Source organism: Ahaetulla prasina, chromosome 4 (assembly GCF_028640845.1).
Source record: "Ahaetulla prasina isolate Xishuangbanna chromosome 4, ASM2864084v1, whole genome shotgun sequence".
Taxonomy (NCBI): Eukaryota; Metazoa; Chordata; class Lepidosauria; order Squamata; family Colubridae; genus Ahaetulla; species Ahaetulla prasina.
This window is the reverse complement of record NC_080542.1, coordinates 81,462,202-81,484,490: the sequence shown is the minus strand read 5'-3', so window position 1 is coordinate 81,484,490 and position 22,289 is coordinate 81,462,202. Positions and strand designations below refer to the sequence as shown.

Genomic DNA, 22,289 nt, shown 5'->3' with positions numbered 1-22,289 from the left:
GCTGGAGCCCCTTCCCAGTGTGCTCATGCACAGAATTGCCAGAAGACAACTCAGAAAGCAGTGTCAACTTGGGAGTAAAGCCATACCTTGGAGATGATTGGCCTTCCAATAGGAAACAAAAGAGGAGCAAATGGGGAAGGGCGTTTGCAGGAAATTTATTCATTCAGTAGTTTCAAGAGTGAAAATTTCTGTTCGTGACTCTAAGAGACTCTGTGCCAAGTTTTTTTTTTATATATTTATCTATTTATTTTGTCACACAGTTCAAGCATAAGCATGAAATAATTTTACAATATATAAACATATATATAAGAATGAGTATGTAATAACTATATTAATTGGTTATAATGAAAGGAAACAATAGGACAGGAATGGTAGGCATGCTTGTGCTCTTATGCACGCCCCTTACTCTCTATTTGGAAACAAGTTATGTGGCAGCTTGCCAAGTGAGATACGGTGTGTTGCTAAATATTCCTTTGAAAAACTGTTTGGACAAATCTTGCTGACTGTGAATGAAAGTAATTCACGGTCATGTAAATAAAAGAGGGTTTGCTGGGACCAATTCCTGCTTCCTTCTTTTTAAGGGAGCCTGAGTCAGAACACTCTTTCTTTCACTCTTTCCCTTTTCTTTTTCTTTTCTTCCTTGCTCTCCCTTCTCTCTCTCCCTCCCTCCCCCTCCCCCTTCCCTTCCTCCTTCCCTCTTTCCTTCTAAGGCTAGGATACCCACCCCAAACAAAAACTCCTTTGGATGAAGCCAGCTGAGCCGACGCGCATGTGGCAGCCAGGAAGGAAGTCGCAGCAACAAATGCAATCACAAACTTGTGCAAGGCTGAGATGTTTTGGATAGATGTAAAACCTTACTTAAGCTGCCTTAAAGTGGTTGGTGCATTTCCCCCTGTTTCCCTGCCACCAACTGCCCGTTCGGTGTCAGGCAGGCAGGATCAGGTAGAGGGGACCTTGGCAGCAGCTGGATCTTGACATGTAGGTTTCATTCCAAAAGAAAATAAAAGAGACTGAAAAAAGAAAAATAAATCCCCAGAAAAGACTGTAAGAGGGGTGCTGAGGTAGGCTGTGACATTGGGTAAGGAAAGAACAAGAGACTGAGATGGGAGCTTCTTGCAGCCTTCCATGGGGCTGGGGCCAGGATGTGCTTTCCCTCTCTCCCTTCCTTCCTTACCTACCCTAACAAGCCCCAGAGGCTGTGAGCCTCTGCCATTTGGCTGCTGCTCCTCCCCAATATCCTCACCGCCCTTGTGATCTCACAAATTGGCTGCTGGCCAACTGTTCCATGTGGTCAAAGGGCGGGGACAAATGGTGTTTTGGCAAATCGGCTGGGCCAAAGGGTAGGATGGCAGGGGCAGAGGGGCAGAGGTCCATTGGCCAGGGCAAATATCTAGGAAGGGCCAGTCGACGAGAAAAGCTGGAGGTAAATGGACAGAGACGGAACCCTGGAGAAGGAGGTGTGGCCAAGGGTAGGAACCTGAAAGTCCTAGATCCAACATTAGGAGGGGTGATGAAAGCATTTTAGAAAGGATCCTGCCTAGTTTTGGGGACAATAAAAGAATGGAACGGGAACAGTACTTTCAGACTTGCAAGAATTTGCTAATGTAACCTTACAATAGAGATAATGCTAATACTGTTGGGTGTGCTTCCTCTTCTGGACTTCCTTGCAAAACTGGCAGTATCTGCACTATCTTCAATACATGCTCTGGGCATTGTAGGAAATGCCTAGGTAGTCTTATTCCAAAAAGAATGAATACAACTGAAGTTGTATTTTCTTTCTAAAAAGAAAAAAAGCATTTTGAGATGAGCTGAATATATAGATTTCTGCTTTTCTTTCTCTATAACTTTGTTGCAATTATCTGGAAACCAACTTTGTTCTAAGTATACAGCAGGAATATACAAAATCTTCTGGAAGATGTCTGGATTATTTAAAGCATATTCATAATGGTTCTCAAATTTCCCATGGTAGCATCAAAATATAAATTTCTCCTAATTTCTAAAATTCATTCTTTTATGAATTTATATAATACTGTAGTTCTACCAATGATTAGAAATTGATTCATAATTTTGGATATCAAAGAAAAAAATGTCTTGACCAGGCTCACTATCTCTACCAATTCTCCCTCACACAGAATAACTCAATTATGTCCTCATATATTTTTTTTGTCATTCTCATACCACTTCTGGTTGATCATTTTATAATATAGGCCTATCAATTATTTATTTATTTATTGCTAAATAATATTTAGCAATAAATAAGTGGAAGAATTCTGTTTAATGTGTGTCAGATATGTTTGGTCTGTGATGATAGATAGAGATAGATAGATAGATAGATAGATAGATAGATAGATAGATAGATAGATAGATAGATAGATAGATAGATAGATAGAGAGATAGGAGCAATAAAAATACATGTAAGTTGGCAGGTAGGTTTAAGTGACCAGACGTCTCGCTTTTGCCGGGACAGTCCCGCTTTTGAAAAATTATTCCTGCGTCCCGCGGCATTCTAAAAAAGCCCCGATTTTTGGCGGGATTGCAAATGACATGTCCCAAACAAGGGATTAACTGGAATAGCATTTCCTAGGGTCAATTGTGCTTCCGCTGCAAGGCGAAAAAGTCTGCACATGCCCTGAGCAAGCCTGCCCAGCAGCGGCGTTGCAGCCCCTCTAGGTGATGGCTGAACATTTTAGCTAAGAACCGGCGGGAAAATTCAAGGGTTGGGAAGGGCCTCAAGACTGATCTGTTTTCTCACCTCGGCTCCTCTTTAGGATCCCCTCAGTTTTTCCCACTTGCCCGCTACTTTTATGCTGCAGGAGGAGACATCCGAACGGACGTCGCCCTCCCTTTTTCTTCATCGTCGGCCTCTTTTACCGAGCTCTTGCATTGAACGACATTGGAAGTAGTGGATGCTTCAATCAGAGCAAACCAGGATTTCAAACTTGTTTACTTGCTAGCTGTCATCCCAGAGTGCGGGAAAGTCTGAAGAGATGGGGGGGGAGCTTGTAGGTAGGGTAACCCTTTGGGTATCGAGGTGGGGTTGTGGATTCCTAAATATCACCTGGATTTGCATCTTTAAAAATCCAAATGAGACACTGGCAGTGTTTAACTAATCAGTCTAGCCTACGCCTTATTACTTATCCCTGAGAGTTTCTGTCTTTTGCTTTCTCCCCCCACCCCCCTTCAGCTTGGGCTGAAGCAGAATGAAAAAGGCAGATGAGATGGCCTATTGGATTCAGTTCAATTAAAGGGGTGGGGAAACTTGGTGTGAATCCTTTTAAAACAATCTACATTGCTTAATATTCTGGAAATATTTTAGAGCTAGTTGAGGCTTCCAAGTTGTTTTCAAAAGAAAACCCACACATAGAGTTTAAGATAAAACAGAAGGAATAAAACCAACACCTAAAAATGAAAACACTGATCCCAAATATTAAAATTAATGCAAACATGTACTGAAATACTAGGAGATGGGTAACCGCCCCCCTCCAAAAAAACTTTTATATATACTTACTTGTTCAATGAACATGCTGAAATTTAAAAGATAAGGACTCCCTGATTTGTTTCCCTCATAGTTTGTTTAGTTCATTTTCTGAGATTGTAAGTATTGGCAAGTTGCTTTGGGTGAAGATTTTTCAAGTAACCATTGTCACCCAAATTAAAGTGGTAAAGATAATTTGAACTGTGGACCCTAGAAGTCACAAGCTGAAGTTTGGAGTTCTCTTCAAAGACATCCATCCCATTGAGCACCTGCATTTCTTCCTGATTTGCTTCAGAGAAGCACGTGAGTAGAGTTGCTGCTTTAAGGAGAAATTGGGGGTGGGAAACTGCCTGCATTTCTTTCTCATTTTCACAACCCGCGTGCCTAACGGAGCGCGAATCTAATCTAATCACTATAAATCAAAAATAGCAATAATATATTCAGGGTTGGTCCACTTGAGATTGTGATTTTATTCTATTCAAAATGACTGGCTTAGTTCAGTGTAATACTTGTTTTGCAGCTGTCTTTCGCAGTACTCTCTTCAAATTTGGGTACTGTCCTCTTTGTAAACAAATTAGCAGTCTACGTGGACAGATTACATATCTAGAATCTATGCTTTCCAAGCAGAAATTAGGTACCCAATTCAGCCATTCCAGCTGCTGTGCCATCAGCCCCCTCTACCACAAAGATCCTGCAGGAAAAGGGCAGTATGGACAACCGTGGGATCTGGCAGGGTGAGAGCTGTGAACCATAAACACAAAGCTTTTACAGTGTCCCAGTATAACAGATATAGTGCCCTTGCTGACCTAAATAGGAACACTAAAGTGACAGATCAAGGTAGTTGTGATACTGATAACCCAAACAATCAAGGGATTATGGTCCAAGATGAAGAACTTACTTTGGAAAAGTGTGAACCTACTTTGGAAAAGTGTGTATCAAGTATTACAGATCAGTCACACAAGAAGAGCACGGTATCCAAAAAGAGAAGCCACCTTCTGATTGGTGATTCAATTGTAAGGGATGTAAATTTAGGAAAGGATATGGAGGTTTTGAAAGACGTCAGGTGTCTACCTGGTGCTACTGCCAGCAGAGACGAGAGGCGTATTCTTAAGATAGTCAAGAATGCCAGTAAGGATTCTGATGTTGATGCTATTATACATGTTGGCACAAATGATCTGTCCCAAAAGGACGTGCTTTCTGTGCAGAATGATTTCCAGAGCTTGGGGTATGAACTTAATAGCATAGGTTGTAGTCTTAACTTTTCAGAGGTTTTACCAGTATATAAGGAACAAAAAGGTAAAGGCCAGTGTGTAGTGGAGTTTAATGTGTGGCTAAAGGAGTGGTGTAAAAGGGAAGGCTTGGTTTTATTAGTCATGATATCTGCAACTGGTCCAATGAAAAATTGTACAAAAGAGATGGATTGCATCCATCAAAGAAAGGGACTGAGTTACTTAGCAATACATTCACAGATTTTCTGGATAAACATTTAAACTGAACAGTGGGGACAGAGAATTAACTGATACAGAAAATTTCTGTCCCCAGCAATCGAAAACTAAAAGGGTTATCAGTGCATGTAACATAGATGTCTGTATGGATAAGACCATCAGCCCTGCTATCAAGCAAAACCAAGCATTTAACAGTGAGTGCCATACCATGTGCACTAAACCAACAGGTGGCAAGAAAGTAGGGGCAGTCAACACAGGTTATGTAGACAGTAGACACAAGGTCAATCCAAATGGACTCAAATGTCCATACACCAATGCACAGAGTATGAGGAATAAACAGGGTGAATTAGAAATTCAAGTAAATGAGGGCAGATATGATATTGTTGCCATTACGGAAACTTGGTGGGATGAAACTGACAAATGGAACATACAGCTTGTCAGCCTCCACTCCAATCTTCACCTCTTTTGTATTCTTTATATTCAGTTGGTAGATAGCATGGGATTTATTTTGTAATGTAAATATCTCTTAGATTCAGGGTAAGGAGACAGGGCCCTTTAAGAGTGTCGGTCTGACATAATTAAGGGGGGAGGGGAGATTAATGTTTTGAATTCAACAGGAATGTTTGAGCGCGAATTCTCAACAGACATTGCATTCCTGATTTAACTGACAGCCAGAGACCTGCGGAAGATTACCACGGGGCCCCGAGAAGGAGCTGGCATTGGACCAGACCTGATGACCTCTTGGGAAGAGGAGGGAGTAGCCGTGGGGGTTTGGAATGTTAGCCATATTTTGTCTCAGATTCAACTTACACTGCTGCTGTCCGGATGTACCTAGAAAAGTACTTTTCTTTATTTGCAAATGAAGTCAAGGTGTATTCTTTCCTAGATATAATCAGAGGCAGCCTAACACAGCTAGAGGGATATAAATTATTTAAAAGAAATAGACCAAATAAAAGAGGAGGTGGAGTTGCACTATATATAAGAAATAACTACATCTCTACAGAAATAGAGCACAACAATGATGAAAATCATCTTGAATGTATTTGGGTCAATATAAAAGGGGTGAAAAACGATATTGCCATAGGCCACCTAACCAAACAGAGGAAGTAGATGAACTTTTTGCTAGTCAGCTAACTAAGGTATGTAGGAAGCATATCACAATAGTAATGGGGGATTTTAACTACCCTGACATCAACTGGGAAACAAACTCTGCACCAAGTGGAAGATCCAACAGCCAACCTAGCACACAACTTTGTTTCCCAAAAAATAGAGAAGGCGACAAGAGGATCAGCCATACTGGACTTAATTCTCACTAACAGAGATGAAATGATAGAAGGTGTTGAAGCTACAGGAACCTTGGGGGCAAGTGACCACGCAATATTGGAATTCGACATTAAGCAAATACAAGTAGTAGAACAAAGTCAAACTAGTGTCTTGGACTTTAAGAGAGCTAATTTCAATAAACTTAGAGAGAGCTTGAGAAGGATTCAATGGATGAGAATCCTCAGGGGGAAAACGACTCAAGAAGCTTGGGAAATTTTGAAAAGTGAGATTATAAAAGCGCAGTCTAACACAATACCAATGAAGAAGAAAAATAATAGATCTCAAAAGAAACCAGCATGGATGCATAAAGAACTATCTGACAAATTGAAAGAAAAAAGGACAAATATAAAAAGTGGAAAGAGGGGCAAATAACTAAGGCAGAATATCAGCAAATAGCCGAGCCTGTAAAGATGAAGTGAGGAAAGCTAAGGCTCACAATGAACAAAGGCTAGCGACAAAGTAAAAATAACAAAAAAAGCTTCTTCCAACATGTTAAAAACAAGAAAAAAGTCAAGGAAACAATTGGCCCATTGCTGGGAGAAAGTGGCAAGAAGATGACAAGCAACAGGGAGAAAGCAGATCTACTTAACTCATATTTTGCATCTGTCTTTACACAAAAGGAAAAAACAATCCAACCTATCAAAAACAGCACTACAAAAAACAGATTAGAAACACAAGTTAAAATAGGGAAGAAAATGGTAAGTGAACACCTGTCTACCCTAGACGAGTTCAAATCACCAGGATCGGATGGATTACACCCCAAGGTTCTGAAGGAACTGGCAGACGTGATCTCAGAACCACTGAACTATATCTTTCAAAGATCCTGGAGCACAGGGGAGCTGCCAGAGGACTGGAAAAGAGCTGATGTAGTTCCCATCTTCAAAAAAGGAAAAAAAACAGATCCAGGAAACTACAGACCTATCAGCCTGACCTCAATACCGGGGTAGATTCTGGAAAAGATAATCAAGCAACGAATCAATGAACACCTAGAAGCAAACAAAGTAATAACCAAAAGCCAACATGGGTTTGTCAAAAACAGATCATGCCAGACTAATCTTATCGCATTCTTTGACAAAATGACAAAATTAGTAGACCAGAGGAATGCTGTCGATATAATTTACTTGGACTTCAATAAAGATATTTGATAAAGTAGACCATAACCTACTACTAGATAAAGTAGAAAAATGTGGGTTAGACAGCACCACCACCAGATGGATTCGTAACTGGCTGACCAACCGCACTCAACATGTAGTCCTCAACAGAACTACATCCACATGGAGGGAAGTATGCAGTGGAGTATCCCAAGGCTCTGTTTTAGGCCCAGTACTCTTTAACATCTTCATCAATGACTTGGACGAGGGGATAGATGTGGAACTCATCAAATTTTCAGATGACACCAAGCTGGCAGGAATAGCCAACACTCCAGAAGATAGGCTCAAGTTACAGAAAGATCTTGACAGACTTGAACATTGGGCGCTATCTAACAAAATGAAATTCAACAGTGAAAAAAGTAAGGTTCTACATTTAGGCCAAAAAAACAAAATGCACCGGTACCGTATATGTGGTATCTTGCTCAATAGTAGTACCTGTGAGAGGGATCTTGGAGTCCTAGTGGATAACCATTTAGATATGAGCCAGCAGTGTGCAGCAGCTGCTAAAAAAGCCAACACAGTTCTGGGCTGCATAAACAGAGGGATAGAATCAAGATCACGTGAAGTGTTAGTACCACTTTATAATGCCTTGGTAAGGCCACACTTGGAATATTGCATCCAGTTTTGGTCGCCACGATGTAAAAAGATGTTGAGACTCTAGAAAGAGTACAGAGAAGAGCAACAAAGATGATTAGGACTGGAGGAAAAAACATATGAAGAACGGTTGCAGGAACTGGGTATGTCTAGTTTAATGAAAAGAAGGACTAGGGGAGACATGATAGCTGTGTTCCAATATCTCAGGGGTTGCCACAAAGAAGAGGGAGTCGGGCTGTTCTCCAAAGCACCTGAGGGTAGAACAAGAAGCAATGGGTGGAAACTGATCAAAGAAAGAAGCAACTTAGAACTAAGGAGAAATTTCCTGACAGTTAGAACAATTAATAAGTGGAACGACTTGCCTGCAGAAGTTGTGAATGCTCCAATACTGGAAATTTTTAAGAAAATGTTGGATAACCATCTGACTGAGATGGTGTAGGGTTTCCTGCCTGGGCAGGGGGTTGGACTAGAAGGCCTCCAAGGTCCCTTCCAACTCTGTTGTTATGTTAAATTCCTAACATGTTATAGTAGACAATATTAGATATCAGTTCTACATAAAGAACAAGCAGTTTGACATATAGTAATGAAGCTAGATTTACAAGCATCTTTATATCTTTATAGGGCCTCTGTGGCTCAGACTGGTAAGACAGTCTGTTATTAACAGCAGCTGCTTGCAATTACTGCAGGTTCAAGCCCCACCAGGCCCAAGGTTGACTCAGACTTCCATCCTTTATAAGGTAGGTAAAATGAGGACCCAGATTGTTGGGGGCAATAAGTTGACTTTGTATATAATATACAAATGGATGAAGACTATTGCTTGACATAGTGTAATCCGCCCTGAGACTTCAGAGAAGGGCGGGATATAAATGTAAATAAATAAAATAAATAAATAATAATACTTACTGAATGCTTGCTTTTTGAGTGAGCAAAGGAGTTAAATCACATACTGAACAAATTAAAAGTGAGTCTTCATGTATTTGGTCAAGTTTAACCTTGTCTTGCCTATAGCAGACCATGTTATGATGTCATAGCTTAAATATTAATATTGGATAATATACTTCAACCATACTGCTTCAGGTACAATTACTGGTACAACTTTGTGTATTGGAGAGTATCTAGCTGATGTGTATGTACATTGCTAGATTAATACATATGTACTTTTTGGCTGCTAAATTTGTGAGTTGATTTAAATCTAAGGTAATGTGTGATAGTCTGAAATAATATGCATTTTTTCCTACAGAATTAATACTCTGTTGTTTAAAGATATAAAATATTAATTGGGTAAAGTGGTGCTAGGGAACTAGCATCTGTAATTATAAAGTATTAGATTAGGACTGGATTTTATTCTGGGATAAATTCCATTTTATTCTGGGATAAATTCCAGCAGTATCAGTTGTTAATCCAGAGGATTACTATCAAGGAAATAAAGCAAATATGATAAATATGATTGCACCTGAAAATAATTCTGCATTTGGAGCGCGGTTTTTTTTGTTTGTATTTGAGAGAGAATTGGACTACTGCCATGCTAATAATAAAGCTTTGCTGGAATAATGAAGACTGCATTATGCTGTTCTTAGCCTTGAATTTACCTACTTTGGAACTATTCTGGTATTGAGATACATGAGATACACAAGTAAGGATAGTCTCTTTTATATTCTGTAAAACAGTGTGAAGTAGGTAAGGTTGAAAAGGGTACATTGTCCAAGGTTACATAGCTGTATTAATGTAAAATAAATTTCAGGTGCATCCCAGTTATTATAATGCCAGTTATTTGTAAAATAAAATATTCAAGAGAAAGACTCCCATAGCCTTTGAAAAAAAGCCTTTAAGATTCTGGCTGAATGTAAATATTATTTGGGTTTCCTATACTATAGAGAAATCATATATTTTTGTTGTTCTGTAGTACTTTGAATTGAGCAAATCCTATATCCTTGGGAAAAGATATCTACTGTGGAGGGGATATTGCAATAATAACTTTAATATGTTCATCATGTTATGATTTCTGATGTGAAAAAAATGAATAAAATGTTACTTTAGTGTGAAACAATCTGTAGTGTAGAAAAATATATATGTTAATAAATGATTTTTAACTTTTTCTTACCTTCTGTGGACCTTTAATTTACAGTTGGTAGTTTAAACATTTAATACAGAAATACTGTTTCGCCGAATTTTTGCAGTTCAGATCATTGCTTTTATGCAAAGTGCTATAACTGTCTCATAAGAAGAACATGAGAAAGTTCTCCACTGTTTCTAAATATTTTTGCATATTTTTTTAGTATTTAAAGTGAATCACATGTAGTTTACCTGTTTTAAAAAATTTCAGGAATTCTTGTTCAGCAGAAAATTACTTTAGCATTAGTAGAATCTAGTGTTTTGAGTAAATTATATGTGGAAACCTCTATTATCAAAATAAATTTCCATATAGCAAAAAAAATAAATTTGCTTTTTTCAAAAATTATATTCTCAAGCTTCTGTAGCAGTTGAAATCTCATGCACAGGTCTTGACAGATTGAAATTTCCATTCCCAAAGTTACTTGCATATCATTAAAGTTATATGTAAATCCTCCATGTATCCATTATTTTTAGGAATTATTATTCTTCAATGTAAGTTAGTGACTGCAGTCACAGTTCATTTTAAACCATGTTTTATTTGCTTATTCAATTAAGCCACAGTTACCTGGGTTCTCACAATGCACAGAGTTATAAATTGTGGTTGATGAACCACAGCATCTATATTCATGTTGCAAAGCCACAAGCAAGCAAACCACTGCATAAGATACCCTGTTACTCTGAGTTCTTGAGTTCCTATAAGTTTAATGCTGAAAGACATTAAAGGTCACCATTGTAGTCCATCTATTGAGGTTCACCCCAGTCTCACTTTTCAGTCTCTTAGCTACCTTTGTCTGATCCCTCAGAACATGCAAACCAGACAGAGTACAGGTAATCTTTGATTTACAACAGCTCACTTAGTGACCGTTCAAAGTTATAACAGTACTGAATAAAGTTACAACGGCACTTAGTGATTTATTACCACTTTTCACAGTTATAATCTTTGCAGCATCCTACACACTCTGTATTATATAATACAATTAATTTAAATAGTATATTTTGGATGTTCAGTAGTAGTAAATAAATAGATAGGGAAATTGTATCTGATTGAGACCGTTGAGGCAAGGAGAGGCCAGGCACCCCAACCTTTGACCTGAGTGACATCAAGTTGGCCACACCCACCCAGTCACATGACCACCAAGCCACACCCACCAAACAAGCCACACCCACAGAACTGGTAGTAAAAAATTTAGAAACCCCCCTGCTCCCCCCCCCGTCAATGGTGTCCCACTTTACCAATGTTAAAATCTGGTCACTATAAGGTAGGTAGGTAGATAGGTGAGTACTATGTGTGTGTGTGTGTGTGTGAGAGAGAGAGAGAAATTTAAATACCATTTAAATTTAAATAACAGTATCTATGTTATTTATCATCCTTGAACTTGGGCCACCCTTGATCTTTCCAATATCTTCCTACTAGCCTGGGTCTCATATTTCTAATGCTAACCTGGCAACTCATCCCTAATCTTCCCAGCACTTTTCCAGGGCTACTGCTGATATTGTTACTATCTTCCTTCCATCATTTTCCCACTACTGTTGACAATTCCTGGTGGTCCACTCCTCTTCAACTGTTTTATACCTATAAAATATTAATTGGGTAAAGTGGTGCTAGGGAACTAGCATCTGTAATTATAAAGTATTAGATTAGGACTGGATTTTATTCTGGGATAAATTCCATTTTATTCTGGGATAAATTCCAGCAGTATCAGTTGTTAATCCAGAGGATTACTATCAAGGAAATAAAGCAAATATGATAAATATGATTGCACCTGAAAATAATTCTGCATTTGGAGCGCGGTTTTTTTTGTTTGTATTTGAGAGAGAATTGGACTACTGCCATGCTAATAATAAAGCTTTGCTGGAATAATGAAGACTGCATTATGCTGTTCTTAGCCTTGAATTTACCTACTTTGGAACTATTCTGGTATTGAGATACATGAGATACACAAGTAAGGATAGTCTCTTTTATATTCTGTAAAACAGTGTGAAGTAGGTAAGGTTGAAAAGGGTACATTGTCCAAGGTTACATAGCTGTATTAATGTAAAATAAATTTCAGGTGCATCCCAGTTATTATAATGCCAGTTATTTGTAAAATAAAATATTCAAGAGAAAGACTCCACGCCTTTGAAAAAAAGCCTTTAAGATTCTGGCTGAGTGTAAATATTATTTGGGTTTCCTATACTATAGAGAAATCATATATTTTTGTTGTTCTGCAGTACTTTGAATTGAGCAAATCCTATATCCTTGGGAAAAGATATCTACTGTGGAGGGGCTATTGCAATAATAACTTTAATATGTTCATCATGTTATGGTTTCTGATGTGAAAAAAATGAATAAAATGTTACTTTAGTGTGAAACAATCTGTAGTGTAGCAAAATATAAATGTTAATAAATGATTTTTAACTTTTTCTTACCTTCTGTGGGATCTTTAACTTACAGTTGGTAGTTTAAACATTTAATACAGAAATACTGTTTCGCTGAATTTTTGCAGTTCAGATCATTGCTTTTATGCAAAGTGCTATAACTGTCTCATAAGAAAAACATGAGAAAGTTCTCCACTGTTTCTAAATATTTTTGCATGTTTTTTTAGTATTTAAAGTGAGTCACATGTAGCTTACCTGTTTAAAAAAAATTCAGGAATTCTTGTTCAGCAGAAAATTACTTTAGCATTAGTAGAATCTAGTGTTTTGAGTAAATTATATGTGGAAACCTGTATTATCAAAATAAATTTCCATATAGCAAAAAATAAATTTGCTTTTTTCAAAAATTATATTCTCAAGCTTCTGTAGCAGTTGAAATCTCATGCACAGGTCTTGACAGATTGAAATTTCCATTCCCAAAGTTACTTGCATATCATTAAAGTTATATGTAAATCCTCCATGTATCCATTATTTTTAGGAATTATTATTCTTCAATGTAAGTTAGTGACTGCAGTCACAGTTCATTTTAAACCATGTTTTATTTGCTTATTCAATTAAGCCACAGTTACCTGGGTTCTCACAATGCACAGAGTTATAAATTGTGGTTGATGAACCACAGCATCTATATTCATGTTGCAAAGCCACAAGCAAGCAAACCACTGCATAAGATACCCTGTTACTCTGAGTTCTTGAGTTCCTATAAGTTTAATGCTGAAAGACAACATTAAAGGTCACCATTGTAGTCCATTTATTGAGGTTCACCCCAGTCTCACTTTTCAGTCTCTTAGCTACCTTTGTCTGATCCCTCAGAACATGCAAACCAGACAGAGTACAGGTAATCTTTGATTTACAACAGCTCACTTAGTGACCGTTCAAAGTTATAACAGTACTGAATAAAGTTACAACGGCACTTAGTGATTTATTACCACTTTTCACAGTTATAATCTTTGCAGCATCCTACACACTCTGTATTATATAATACGATTAATTTAAATAGTATATTTTGGATGTTCAGTAGTAGTAAATAAATAGATAGGGAAATTGTATCTGATTGAGACCGTTGAGGCAAGGAGAGGCCAGGCACCCCAACCTTTGACCTGAGTGACATCAAATTGGCCACACCCACCCAGTCACATGACCACCAAGCCACACCCACCAAACAAGCCACACCCACAGAACTGGTAGTAAAAAATTTAGAAACCGCCCTGCTCGCCCCCCCGTCAATGGTGTCCCACTTTACCAATGTTAAAATCTGGTCACTATAAGGTAGGTAGGTAGATAGGTGAGTACTATGTGTGTGTGTGTGTGTGTGAGAGAGAGAGAGAAATTTAAATACCATTTAAATTTAAATAACAGTATCTATGTTATTTATCATCCTTGAACTTGGGCCACCCTTGATCTTTCCAATATCTTCCTACTAGCCTGGGTCTCATATTTCTAATGCTAACCTGGCAACTCATCCCTAATCTTCCCAGCACTTTTCCAGGGCTACTGCTGATATTGTTACTATCTTCCTTCCATCATTTTCCCACTACTGTTGACAATTCCTGGTGGTCCACTCCTCTTCAACTGTTTTATACCTATAAAATATTGTTTTTTATTCAAGTTAATGCAAGTTTTTAAAAAAACCTTAAAATATTTAACAGTGTAACATTATTTTCAGATTTAAAATAGTGCTCTAATTCCTTCTAGTCATAGGAATATATCCTTATGCTGAATTATGTGGTCATGAGGAGAGAAAGATGTGCCATTTTGAATTGCAAAGCAGATACAGAGCCACAAAGCAAGGAAAGTTCTGTTTATTCTAGTATGAATATTTTTATCAGAATTTTCACATTTACAGCACATGATCTAATAACTAGAGGCCATAACATGCCTAGAAAATTATTTGACTAAATTTACTGTAAATTTCCTGGCATAATGTCTTTTCTATAGTGTTACTATTTAGACAAGTAGAATAAAATTAAGATTTAGTCATATGTAGAGACGACTCATTGTAGTCAATTCAACTGATCATGACAAATTTAAGTCTCACTGATTACAATAATACTACTATTGAGTATATCTGAATCTGACTCATGCATATTTTTCTTATTTAACACATACATAGTTCAAATTAATAAATGGTCCATGTGTTAAATTGCAAACATTTTTTAGAAAGGGATAGCAACATTTGCAAAGATAAAATTATTAAGAAATGAATAAAATACTTCTGATATATCCACATTCTTGAAAATTCTGTGTATATTTGCAAAATATATATTGTATAGTTTTACAGACAAATTTACACCAAATATATATCTTTTAAACATTAGTTTGTAAAGGATGCCAACATTTTTTGTACAGAAAATCATATTTCTGTACAAGGACTTGAATTGTGCAATTTTAAGAGGAATATTCAAATTCTTCAGCACTGCGACGTCCAAAATCCATCCAGCCCATGTAGTCTCTATCTCTTATCCTGTGGGTAGGGTCAAAATTCTCTAACCCCATTACGGAGACCTTTCCAGTAGAACCTAAATATTGGATAGCAACATACAAATAAGCAGACTCGTTTTTAATAATATGAATTTTTTGATATCTTAAACCAATTATAGAACATTAAACGTTGTAAAATCAATATCCTGTGATGGTGAACATGATCATCCAAGATCATATGAAACATGCATTTTTCCTTCTGCTAACATTGATTGTGATATACCACTAATTTTAGTCAGTTTAAACATTTTAAAGTTACAGTTTTATTGATAGATATATAGTAGACAGTAAAAGAGCTGTTGAATGTGCATAGTTACAGTGCCAGAAGGATGGGTTTTTTTTGTAAAACATCATTAAAAAACTTATTAGCAAAATCCATTCTAAAATAAAAGTAAAAAGACAGAATCAAGATGCACTGGTAACTGTCTGGATAATTTTAAAAAATTAGTCTCCCAGTAGTAGCAACAATGGACATATTTATTATTTTGTCACCTCTACTACATCCACGAAAAAGAAAAGAAAAGAAAACCAGGAAGGTACTGAAACAAATCATACTGAAAATAAAAAGACAGTTTGTTTGGGATTGTACTTGTAAGCTTGGGTCTGGTGCTGATCAAAAAATTCATGGCTAAATATATAGCATCTTTTCCTTTAAAACGTTATTAGCCCAGCTTGAACCATTATTTTGTCACTGTCTCTTACTAGTTTTTTATCAGGTTTCAAATTGACATAGAAACACAAACAAACAAACAAACAAACAAACAAACAAACAGACAGACAGACAAAGAGCAGATTCTGAAACATTGAAGTCTGTCCATCCTGATCCCCAAGTAATCCATTAAACCTATATAAAGGCATATTGGTTTACAGCTAGCCAACTGGAATTTTATCTGTAGAGGCAATGTACTGATCTCTTGTCAAGGTTGAACAAAATAGGGCAGACCTGTTCACCTGCTTGGTTTTTTTTAAAAAGCTACCAGTATTAATTCAATTTAATAAATGAGCATTTGCTTTCAAAATTTCTTCCTTTAAAGGAAAAGGAAAAGAACATTTGTTTCTGAGAAATTGTCTTAAAATGGGAGATAGCTGAAGGGTAAATGTGAATAACCTAGAATGATCTCTCCTTTGATCTGTAGTCTCCCTGGCTCTGTAATAAAATAATTCCTTCCACCTGGCTCTTTAGTAGTTGGAAGAGATCTTGAAGGTCACCTAGTCCAACCCCCTGTTCACGTAGGAGATCTGTACTAGGTATTCAAACTGCCGAACTGCTGACCTTTCTGATTGACAAACTCAGTGTCTTAGCCACTGAGTCACCTAGTCAGGTTATTTTTGATCCAATTTCTTTTAAACATTAGAAAATTTCAAAAGGTCATTGTATGCTTTATTCCATGTTGGATTCCATTCCCTAGTCATAATTATCTAATTCAGAAAATAGTCTAGGAATGGGCAATCTATAGTCTTCTAGATGCTGATGGATTGCACTCTTCTTCCTCTTGAACTTTGGCCATTCTGCCTAGAATTTAGGAGACCAGATCAGTGGTGGGTTGCTACCAGTTTGCCCCGGCTCAGGGGAACTGGTAGCAATGGCAGTGGGAAGCTCTGCCCACCTGCCGGACATTTTGTGAATATGCAGAAGCGTTGTGCATGTACATGAGCACGCATGCGCCCACAGCTGAACCAGTAGCAATGGGTTTTGAAACCTGCCCCTGGACCAGAAGTTAATGAAGTTGGCAGAGAATAACCTGAATTTCTGTTAGAAGATTTTTTAGTAATCACTTTAATTATTCAATATTATCTTTATCTTTGATATCAAAACACTATTTTTATCAACTATATTATTTAGTTACCAAGGTTTATCAAATGCTTGCTGCCACAGAGATACTGAAATGCAGATTCAGTATGACATATGTTCTAAAGGACATGTTCTAGAGGCCAGAGAAGTCCCCCCCAAGAATTAAGAATTCAACTATATATAAAATCTTTTTAATGGAAAATTCTAATGCATTACAGTTCTGGCTTCCTAATTTATTGCCCTCTAGATAGTTTAGATTAATCAAGCATTACAATTCTCAAATATATTTAATAATGTTGACTGGGAATTATTGAAGTTCTAATTCTAACTTGTATGAAGAATGCTGGATAGAGGAATATTGCCCATTTTATGACATTAATTTGAGATATTTTCATTATTGTACCAATTATTTTCTTACCATATGACAAATCATTATTTGACAATAAGTATTTTGAGTGAATATCAACAATGGAACACACATTATTTTAGACAATCATAAAAAAACCCACCTCCAAGCAGGCATACATTTAAATACGAGAATTAATCATTTAAATCAGGCGATACATATGGGCAATCAGAAAATTAGGGCATACGGATCTTTACATGAGTAACCTAATACTACCTGAAGGCTTGTAGCTTGCATCCCTGCCTCACAAATCATATTTTTATGAATGAGAGATGTATACTTATCAGAAGCATATTTCCCCAGCCTCTACTAAATCTCTACTGACTACGTAAGGAAGAGGTATTTTTGTAAAAGAGAGAGTTAGAAAGAAGTCCATGGAGAGATGCTATATAAAAACCAAACTTTGGATCTTAAAAGCCTCTGATTTTATGTTGAGTTTTTTCAAAAACCTGGAGAAGTCAAGAAATGGGAGCAAAGGACAATGTATTTCAGGAAGATTTCTATTCCAATAGAAATAGACAAATCAAAATAAAAATCCCTGTAGATAGGAATTTTCATCCAGTTTTATTACTGTTTTTCTTTTTCTTTATATTTTTGGACAAATTATAACTGATCTGATTCTAAATCTTGACCTTCCTTATCATATTTATTTCTCCTCCTCTTCAGAAGGTAATTGATGATGCTGTCTGAACAAAGTTATCCAACCTATGATTCAGAAAAGATTGTGAAGTTCATTTAACTGGATTGGTAGAATATATAATTCTCTTGACAAAAAATTCTTAGGCAAGTTAAAGCCTTATTCTGTTGATTCTGTGGCAATAAGATCCACAAGTGTGTCCCATTGATGTGCAATCAGCCTTTAATATTTAGATGGAAGCAAAAAACACATGCAGAGGAGTTTACATGAAAATAGTGCTATTTTCATATAAACATCTAAAATTACACCTTTCAGAGTGAGGAACTAGCACATACTGCTATTTCCTTTGACCTCTTCTTCCATAATGAGCATTTCTTTCTTTTTTCCCTTCCTTCCTTTTTCCTTCTTGCCATTAACTCATTTACTAGTTATTCTCTGCTAATATGGAGGCCTACAGAAGATAAGTGACAACACATGTCTCATTATATCACACGAAATGGGGGGATCAATCACTTTGTGACTGATGCATCAATCATGTCATTATTTGTGATTCAAATTACATCATCCATGCTGTTTGCCTGAGGATATTATGGTATATCATAGGCACTTATAGCAGATACTAAGGGTTGCTTTCCTTCCTTCCTCTTTGTAAAAAAAAGAAAGACTAAAGAAAGCATTTAAGGATTGGAATTTGATAACAGTTCTGCTTCCTAATCTATTTCATATGGGCCCCTCACTGGTCTTTAGCTAGCCTTGCAATCAGTTTCCATAAATGGCTCTAAAGGCTTGCAGCCTTGACAATCATCTCTTTCTTATTCATTTCTGTGTCTTCAGGTATGGGGAGTTATACCACTATATGTAAACTTCTCATTTCTTTGCTATATCTACTGAAAGGGATTTACAATAATATTTCTGGATAATTATGGTAGTCACATTGGGAGAAGGAAACTGAGAAAGATGTGATGATATGTGGAAGAGAAGAGGGAGTTTTACAGTGATTCTTGTATGCACTTGAAGAAAGATTCACCTAAGCAAATTTCTAATGTTGGCTTAGAATGTTGATATGTATTGTCTCAAGATGTTTGGATGATTCCAGCTTGGGAAAAGTTGCATAACTGTGTTGAATACTAATAAAAGACAATTTTAAGGTCTTTGCCACATTCCCAAGCTAGTGTATTCCAGAGTTGTCGAAAGGCCACATTGTGTGAAAATGATCAGTAATGCTGGCCTTTCCTCTCTCACATGTCTGACAAAATGAGATCACTCTAATTTCAGTTTGAAACTATTTAAGTATTGAATTTTGAAAGGGGATTTCTTTAAAACCAAAGAGTGCCTGGAGAAAATGGCTAAAAGTATACCTCTTCGGGCTTGCTGGAGATATTTGGCTAACAGAGCTCCAAGGTTAGCCTTTTGGTCAATGCTGCCATCTACCAGCTGGACAGGTTTCCCTGAGGTTGGAATACGGGCATGTCGGTGATTTTCTACCAAGCTCTGCTCGAGAGTTGTCATTGCATGGTGAGATCCAGATGTTTGCTGTCCCAAGGAGTTCGGGGACAACGTAGCCAGGAACAGGAAGATGCAAATCCCACTATACATAGCTAAACAGGAAAAAGAAGGAATAGTCATATTCAGATTTGCAAAGATTGTGCTTTTAAAATATACTAAAATATACTAAAATATTCATTTCAGTACTTTGTGCTTGTTCTTTATCAATCATTATAAACATTGCCTTATACATTGCATTTCCATATGGTTTAGCAGTGTAATATTACACTTCTTTTTTCATAATGTATTTCAATTTTTATGGAATTCTTTGCACCAATTCCAAATCCACAAATGCAGGTGAAAGTCACCAGATGAGAAATATAGCTCTTAGAGTTTAATACTTATTAGATAGTTAATAAGGAACAGTAATTAAAAGTGGAGGCTGGGCTTTAAAAGGTGTACCCTAATCATGATTTCACTTTATTATAAATTTGTGAGAGAAAGAAATTAAATTTGAATATTAGCTCTTAACTTGATATATTTGTAGGATATACTGCAATATAGCATATAATTCTTAGGTAACAAAATACAATCAATCTCTAGCTAAATGTATATAAGATCAATTATGTTAGTGGAAGAATACTTTATTTACCTTTAAGTTATTAAAAGTCTTTAAATTTTAAGTATTTCACAAGTTTAATACATAATATATCATAATTACATACATATTCTGTGGTCAGTATTTACTTTTAAGACAAAAGTAATACAGAGCCAACTTTTTGCTCTGTGTTCAGTACTTCCCATAACCAAACCTTAGAGTTAAAAATTATGATGATGATGTTTCTTTTAGACTACAATCCAAATATAGAAATGCATTGATAAAAATCCAAATGATGTAATTAAAAGACTGTAAATAATTAAGACTTTATCTATCCACAGCCTGAAGAATAACAATTACTCTTGGTGCAAGATGATTTGTATTTGAGCATAGGATTCACTGCACTGAAAAATAAGATTGTAATCCATTGTTCCCTGACAGTATACTTTAGATTGCTAATGAAAAATTATTTCCTATCCTAACATGTAGCAAGCAATTTCATAACTTCCTCTCCAAAAATCATATACTGTTGGGTATGTTATGAATGAGCTATGTACAATTTGCTTAAGATTAAGAGATGCTTGTTAAGCAGTCTTTCTCAATTTTGAATACTGCAGAAGATTTCACTTGCAACACTATGAAGAGAAATTCAGATGGCATAAACTGTATAAAGATGCTAGTCACCCTCTGCCGTTCTATTTTCCCCAGCTAAAAGAGTCTTATAAAATCTTCCAATCTTACCTTCAAATCAAGTGCAGGTAGATCTGCTGACTAGCCAGGGCAAGAAATGGTCTCCAGAATGTAGCAAAGCCATTCATAGTTTCTCCTTAAATAGTCTGGTAAAGTGCTTCAGAGGCTGTCATTTGTTTGCACAGATCTGACGCAACTACTGGAGCACCATACACTTTCGTGTGGAGTGTGAGAGTTGAATGTGGTAGAAGAGAAAATCTCCAACTGGGGAGGGGGACGGGGATGGGGACAGGACAATTTCTGCTGCTTAATCACATCCACAGAATTGCTATACTTCTTTGATACTCTCTTCTGCTTTACAGGGACTTTACAACCAATTCATGTGTTATGTGCAGGCAATGAAATTCAAGCAGGGAATAATTTTGAAGCCCCCATGACTGAATTTAGCAAAATGTTTTTCTTACAAAATAGACATTAATTTAGATTGCACAATGTATGCATGTGATATGCATAAGTATGATAGAATTAGAGTGGTACATCCAAATTCACACAGATTTCCCATAATTAATATATATATAGCTTTTCTGTCTAACAGACAACAAGTGGTCAAAATTGGCAATGCTTTATCAAATCCTGTTCCTGTCAAGAGTGGCGTTCCTCAAGGCAGCGTCCTTGGACCAACACTCTTTATACTATACATTAATGATCTTTGTGACCGTATCTCAAGTAATTGTGTTCTCTTTGCTGATGATGTCAAACTATTTAACACCACAGACAATACTTCTATCATTCAAAACAACCTTGATCATCTAACTGCTTGGTCTAAAAATTGGCAGCTCCAAATTTCAACCAGCAAATGCTCAGGACCCACACTCACGAGGTCCACACAGGATGTCACCATCACACATCCACCCAGAAAGCAGACCCAAACCCACACTGATCAGGAAGCACGACCAAGGACCAGAAGCCAGACCGCAGCTGCAACATTAGCCATTTCAAACCCCTCCAATCCATACATACAGCAGGCAGACACCCACTATGAAGATATAGCACGACCACAAACACGAAGCCAAACAGCAATGCAGCTCACCAGCTCAAATCCCCCTGCAACTCAGACTAATCTGAGCACAACCAAGCCCCCACCAACACAGGACATACCCCCAGCCAATCAGAGCACAAAAAACCCCCCATCCAATCAGAGCACAGCCAAGCTCCCACCCAATCAGTTCAAACCCCCACTAGCAGTTAAAAAGGAAAAAACAGCTGCAATCACACATTGCTCCCAGAAGCACGAAGCTGAAGCCTGAAGATGACGAATGAGACTTCGTCGAAACGTCGCCAAGACACTTCCAATTTTACGCGGGAGAAAACCCGAATAACCAAAGACCTATATATATACCAACTTCCCTTCCTGGATGCCTTAGTCTACAGAAAACCCAATGGCTCCCTAGGACACACCATCTACCAGAAGAAAACACACACAAACCGCTATCTGCACGCACTCTCACACCACCACCCAGCACAGATCAACTCCGTAGCCAAGACACTCATCTCCAGAACAAAATGCTTAGCTGATGAACAACACCTAAAACCCGAACTAGACACTCTCACTAACGTACTAACATCCAATGGATTCCAAACAAATAAGATTACCAAGCTAATCCAAAAAGAACCCCCCACTAAAATCC

At 37.2% G+C, this 22,289-nt stretch overlaps 2 protein-coding genes across 4 annotated transcripts in view; both read right to left on the bottom strand.

Moving 5' to 3' along the window:
• Positions 1-14,273: 14,273 nt before the first annotated feature.
• The window catches only part of CCK (cholecystokinin), a 205,239-nt gene continuing 197,223 nt past the window's right edge, over positions 14,274-22,289 (bottom strand). For 2 of the 3 annotated variants that reach the window (XM_058184221.1, XM_058184220.1), the window contains exons 2-3: positions 19,187-19,426; positions 14,274-15,031 (exon numbers count right to left, since the gene is read on the bottom strand). In XM_058184221.1, the coding sequence (XP_058040204.1) occupies positions 14,901-15,031; positions 19,187-19,424 (369 nt within the window). In that variant the 5' untranslated portion in view covers positions 19,425-19,426 and the 3' untranslated portion in view covers positions 14,274-14,900. The remainder of the gene's footprint in view (positions 15,032-19,186; positions 19,427-22,289) is intronic. The other variant, XM_058184219.1, reaches the window with a different exon arrangement.
• EIF1B (eukaryotic translation initiation factor 1B) overlaps positions 19,303-22,289 on the bottom strand; it is a 237,067-nt gene continuing 234,080 nt past the window's right edge. The window contains exon 5 of the mRNA XM_058184216.1: positions 19,303-19,426. The gene's annotated coding sequence lies outside the window, so the exon portion shown is untranslated. The remainder of the gene's footprint in view (positions 19,427-22,289) is intronic.